The sequence below is a fragment of the Pseudomassariella vexata genome (genome assembly GCF_002105095.1).
Source record: "Pseudomassariella vexata strain CBS 129021 chromosome Unknown BCR38scaffold_25, whole genome shotgun sequence".
NCBI lineage: Eukaryota > Fungi > Ascomycota > Sordariomycetes > Amphisphaeriales > Pseudomassariaceae > Pseudomassariella > Pseudomassariella vexata.
The window spans coordinates 389,859-395,259 of record NW_024467980.1 but is presented as its reverse complement, the minus strand read 5'-3'; the positions used below and the strand labels follow the sequence as shown (position 1 = coordinate 395,259).

At 53.0% G+C, this 5,401-nt stretch overlaps 1 protein-coding gene across 1 annotated transcript; it reads left to right on the top strand.

The window, feature by feature from the left end:
• Positions 1 to 1,705: 1,705 nt before the first annotated feature.
• Positions 1,706 to 5,177, top strand: BCR38DRAFT_317636 (uncharacterized protein; the record flags this gene model as incomplete). The annotated part of the gene is made up of 2 exons (XM_040854729.1): positions 1,706 to 2,654; positions 2,935 to 5,177. Coding segments are annotated over 2 exons (3,192 nt in total), but the record flags the coding sequence as incomplete, so codon positions are not given.
• Between the last annotated feature and the right edge of the window lie 224 nt (positions 5,178 to 5,401).

Genomic DNA, 5,401 nt, shown 5'->3' with positions numbered 1-5,401 from the left:
GGCCTGGATATTTTGATTGGATGCAAGCTGATCCCATCTAGACGCTTGTTCGACCCAGATGAATCTTGTGGCGCTTCACGCAATGGCAGCTACCGGCTTCCGGTCACCCTCAAATGTTGCTGCGGTCAAGTGATAAATCATTCGCAATTCAACACATGCAACAAAAATGATTATGCCTAGTGGTCCTTGACATTCACGCCCATGGCGACATACCGTAAAACTTATTCACAACGTTTTGCTTCAGCTAGCGCTTACTTATATTCCAGTTGCCGAAACTGCAATCCGAAATTTCGACTAGGCAACGGGAAGCGCTTGAAGTGCATCTGACACCGACGTCAACTCAGATGTTGGGCCAGGATTCCCCACCATCCGTTCCCGTCATGCGCGCTGACTGCAGGCCAGTTGCACCACCAATACGATTGAGGTCACGGCAACGAGTCCCGGTTTTAGAGTTAAGCTCTTGCTAAAAGCTGCCGTGAAACTGCCATACTCTCTGGCAGGTGTCGCTCAACTTTGCGATGTTCATGAGCTGAAAAAAATCAAAATAAGGGGGCTCGAGGGGCCGTTGAATCCAAAGTAGTCACGACCAAGCAACTGCTTGGCTACCTCGTGGATACCCTGGAGCTGGTGAAACAAGTTCTGCAAAAGTGGTTGCCCGACTTTGCGTCATCTGTTGCGTGAGCGAAAACGACGTACTGATATGGCACCGTAAACATAGTAAGGTTTTCATACATTCGTTAACTTGCCATGAGAGAATCCCTTTGCAGTCGCCTGGCTCGTACGAAACACGCCCGCCAACTCGCAATTGACGACATTGGAGAACGTTGGTCGGGTATCCTGGGACTAGGCATATTAATGCTTAAACCCAACTGCCTCGACCAAAGGAGGGGCTCAGCTGTTCAACCCATTCAACCCCACTCCAGCACCACGAGCACAAAGTGCCTCGTGACGCAAGCTTGTCCATGTCCTTCCCGAAAAAGTAGTCGCTGTACGTTCCTCCTCGGTCGCACAATGTGACTGGTGCTACGATTCTCTCGAGGACTTGCTGTGCAATTCGAGCAAAACAGATTTGAATCATCGGACCTGAGGCAACTCGTTGGTGGAGAAAGTCGAGGTCGTATGAAGGCTGTCTCGCTGCTACGCTGCTGGCTGACCCGCAGGCGCATCGTATTGTACATGGCGAAGTCTGTGGCTTTACGTGCCTGCATTTGCCGATGCTTTCGTCACACGCGAGGTCGCCTAGAGCAGCGTAGCAATCTTGCCGCTATATAGGAGCCTTCAAGCCTGCTTCTCCTACTGGAATTCATCTTGGCTCTACACGACAGAGAGCAAAACGTCGACTGACTGGCTGGAGATTGACGCACACAAATTCCTTCGCCTTGCCCGTACGCAAGCATGGTGAGTGGCCCCAGGTCAATTCCCCTGTCTTCGACCAAGCTCTACGGCCTGCACGCACTCGGGTCTCGTCTGACATGGTGCATCTGGCATTCCCTAGCAGACAGACTATTTTCGAGTGCCCCAGGTTGGAAGCTGTGGACCAAAACAAATGGGGCATCCAGTTGGAATAACTAGGTTGCACCGGGTCTACTGCACTGGACCGAGTTATCCCATATATTATTCTTCACTATTCCCCCTGTTGCGCCGTTTATTTTGTCACCTACTTGTCAAGCATGCGGCATTCAAATGCTGATATGGAAGTGGTCAACAGGCCTCGATCAACAAGCAAATCTCACGTTTCGAGACGACGGCCGTGTATTCGCACCCTGACGCCAAGGTCGACATCGTCCTCGTGCATGGTCTAAATGGCGAACCTCAGAAGACGTGGACCGCCAAGAATGGCGTCTTCTGGCCCACAGATCTCCTCCCCGAGTCGTTGAAGAGTGCGCGAGCAAATGTACTGGTTTACGGCTACAATGCCGACGTGTATTCCAAGAAACATGGCGGAAACCCCAGCGACAACTTCATCTATATGCATGCGCAGACGTTAGTAACCAGCCTAACGCACTATCGGAAGGACGAGCTTTCGTCGCGAAATCCGATAATATGGGTCTGTCATAGTCTTGGGGGCATATTGGTCAAGAGAGCGCTTCTGTACTCCAACGATCTACGTGCATCGCAGCACGAGGACTATCGCCAGATCTACGTGTCGACCTACGGCCTCATTTTTCTGGGCACACCCCACACTGGCTCGGATATGGGCGCTTGGGCGACCATGCTTCAAGCCATGTCGGATGCTGTGGTGCCCAAGGCATTTTGGCAGTCGGAGCCGGTACTTCTCAAGACGCTGAAGAAAGACAACGAAACACTTCAGAACATCAATAACCACTTTCTCGATATCTATCAGCGCTTTCAAATTCTCATGGCCCATGAGAATCACAAAACGGATCTGAAGGGTACGCGGATGCTCGTTGTTGATGCACAGTCAGCTAGTCCCCAATTGCCGGGGGTCGCCTTCTTCGCCATTGAACAGAATCACTCTAATATGTGCAAATTCGAGAGCAAGAACGCCCCGGGGTATAGGGTAGTTTCCACGGCCATCAGGGACTGGGTTGGACAAGCTCCTGATACCATCATGACGAGATGGCGGGTCGAGGACGACGAGAAGTTGGCGAGGGCCAAGCATGAAATTGAGGAAAGGATGAAGCCTTGGGTGGGTGTTTCCCGTTGTGCGCCTGCCGATGAAAAATTCAGAAGGAGAAGCGTTGGCCTACGATCATAAGCAACCGCTAACCTTAAGCAGCTCAAGTCAACGCAAGAGGCCCAGCAGGCGCAACAAGGTGAAAGTAGGTCTCCACCAGCAGCGGTCCCTATTCCTGCTTTACACAGCTCGCAGCGTGCTCTGCTAGGGGATGACTCTAGTGGCATTCAGTTCCCGTTTGAGATTGAGGAAGTTGATACACAGGACAAATTGTAATTGGGCGTCGTTAGCCGCAGAACGTTGGCTGATTGCATTTTTGTTCATAGTACAAGATCCTAATAATCAGATTAATTCTCTCACGGACCCACAGAAGCCCCCTTCAAGGCTAGATGACATATCTAAACCTCTACTACCCGAGCCACAGTCGCCGGAAGCAGAGACGGAGCTTTCATCGCAGGATTCGGTGCCTGATCATAAGCCTTCCTCGCGAGAACCGATTTTCGTCAAACCCAACGTGTTCCGACCTAACACGCACTTCAAGGGGCGCGATCAAGAGATGAAGGCGCTACATAAAAAGCTCATGGACCGAGAACGGAGATCAGCGGGGACCTCGTCCGTACTGATCCAGAGCATGCCCGGTGGGGGTAAGACGCACCTCGCTCGGCAGTATGTGTTCGAATACAAGTATCACTATCCGGGGGGCATTTTCTGGATGAGGTCCAAGTCGATTCAGGAGTTGGAGTATGGGTACTGGGATATTGCCAAGACAGCAGCGCTGAAGGAAATCGACCATTTGCAAAAGGATGGCCTTAACGACACCAAGAAAATGGTCAAGGCGGTGCGAGCGTGGCTAAGCCGGACCGAAGGCTGGCTGCTCGTTCTGGATGGTGTTCATTTCGATCTACCAGAGCTGGAAAATTTTATCCCATTTGCCAATAACACTAGCATCATCTACACCTCGACCGAGCGAACAACGGGCGAAGACTACCGATTCGACAACCCCCAGGTCATCGTTCTTGACCCGCTGACGCCACGTGAGGCCCAGGAACTGCTTTTAGAGGAGATGGAAAAGAAGAAGCCGTGGAATCAAGACGACCTCAGTCGAGCGCTTGAACTCGTACAGCTGATGGACCGTCTGCCCTTGATGATACATGTCGCCGCACGTCACCTCAAGGCCACGAGGGAGCCGCTTTCCAAGTATCTCCGATCATATCGAAGTCGACCCAAGGCGGGTCATCTCCCAGCGTATCGGGCGGTGCGGGAGCAGCTTCAGCATCGAGGTGCTGTTGCTGCTTTGAACTTGATGTCAATGCTCGCATTCTTCAGCCAGCATATTCCGGTCGAGATGCTTGCTCTGGGGCTGCAAGCGCTCGACAAGAGAACGCCCGTCAAGTCGTACGATATTGAGACGAGAAGGGCGACGCTCAACAACACATTCAAGGTGCTCATCGCTTTTGCCTTGATCGAACGCAACGAGAATACGGCAACACCTTCGGCGAGTGACCGTAGTGCGCACTCGGTGGATATGGCCCAAGATAGCCTCGATATACTGAGGATCCACGGCATTGTGCAGGCCTTTTTCGTTGATACGCTGGCTGACGAGAAACAAGCGCCGTTCTGGTTGGAGAGAGCCATCTGCGTGTTTTGCACGGCGTTTGATGCAAGCGACCGACGCATACGAGAAGACGCGGCCACGGGAATGCCTGAAGACTACATGCGGTTTTTGATTCATGGAAAGAAACTCCTGACTTACCTGGACCGTTTCGAGAAGAAGGCGCCTGAGCTGGGTGAGTGTCGCGATTTGCTCGAGTCACGACTGGACAGCACCCAGGCCCGGATCGACCAACTCAGCAAACGAAAACACAACGGCGACCGAAGCGGTGGAGATGTAGCTATTATGTCGGTGTTTGAACGCACCAACAGCTTATCGGAGTTGGACTCGGGGAGTCCACCGAGCAACAGCAGTCTAATCGACTGGCAACTGGACGACGATCACCCAACGCTAGATTCTCCGGCTGTCTATAGCCCAACGGATTACAACCCGTATCACTGGCATGTCACCTACCCATACGGTGTCCTCGGTTTTGATGATGGGACTACACCAAGGACGGTAACGCCTCAGCCTGCTCCTACGGAAATATTCGAGTCGATATCGATTCCCGAGGACTATGATGGCCTCATTGCATCTGGGCACCGTCACAGGACCATCAAACGCAACGCGGAACGTCGTTATCGAGACCACGCTGGCGCATGGCGGGCTTCGCCACAGATCTTAAGCGACCCTCGAGTTAGTCTCAGCAGGGAGACAGTAAAGGGCTTCATCAGCCCACCAAACGCGCAGAATCAGCGGGGCGGCCGGTCTCGTTCGTCCAGCAGTAACCGACTCACAGCTAGCAGCGATGCGGAGCTGACGCTCAATAAGATAACCAAGATCTCTCCCCCACCGCAAAGGGGCGGCGGCCATATAACCGACAAGAACAGCGCGTCAAGCACATCGAGCGTGAGGCCCAAGTTGATTGCGGGGAGACCGTCCTACACCGGTACGGCACAGACTGAGGCCGCCATCGAAGACGATTACCCTGTCACCCCAACCTTCATTAACGTCATGGGCACGTACCCTCCGCCGTCGTCTACTTATGCGGCTGCCACCATCATGCGTCTGAAGGAGAACGAAAAGGCGATCGCCACCGATGGCCTCAGTCCAGTCAAAGTCTCGAGTCCGCTCAATACGGCAGTGACAACCGACTTGCCTCCAACTACAAG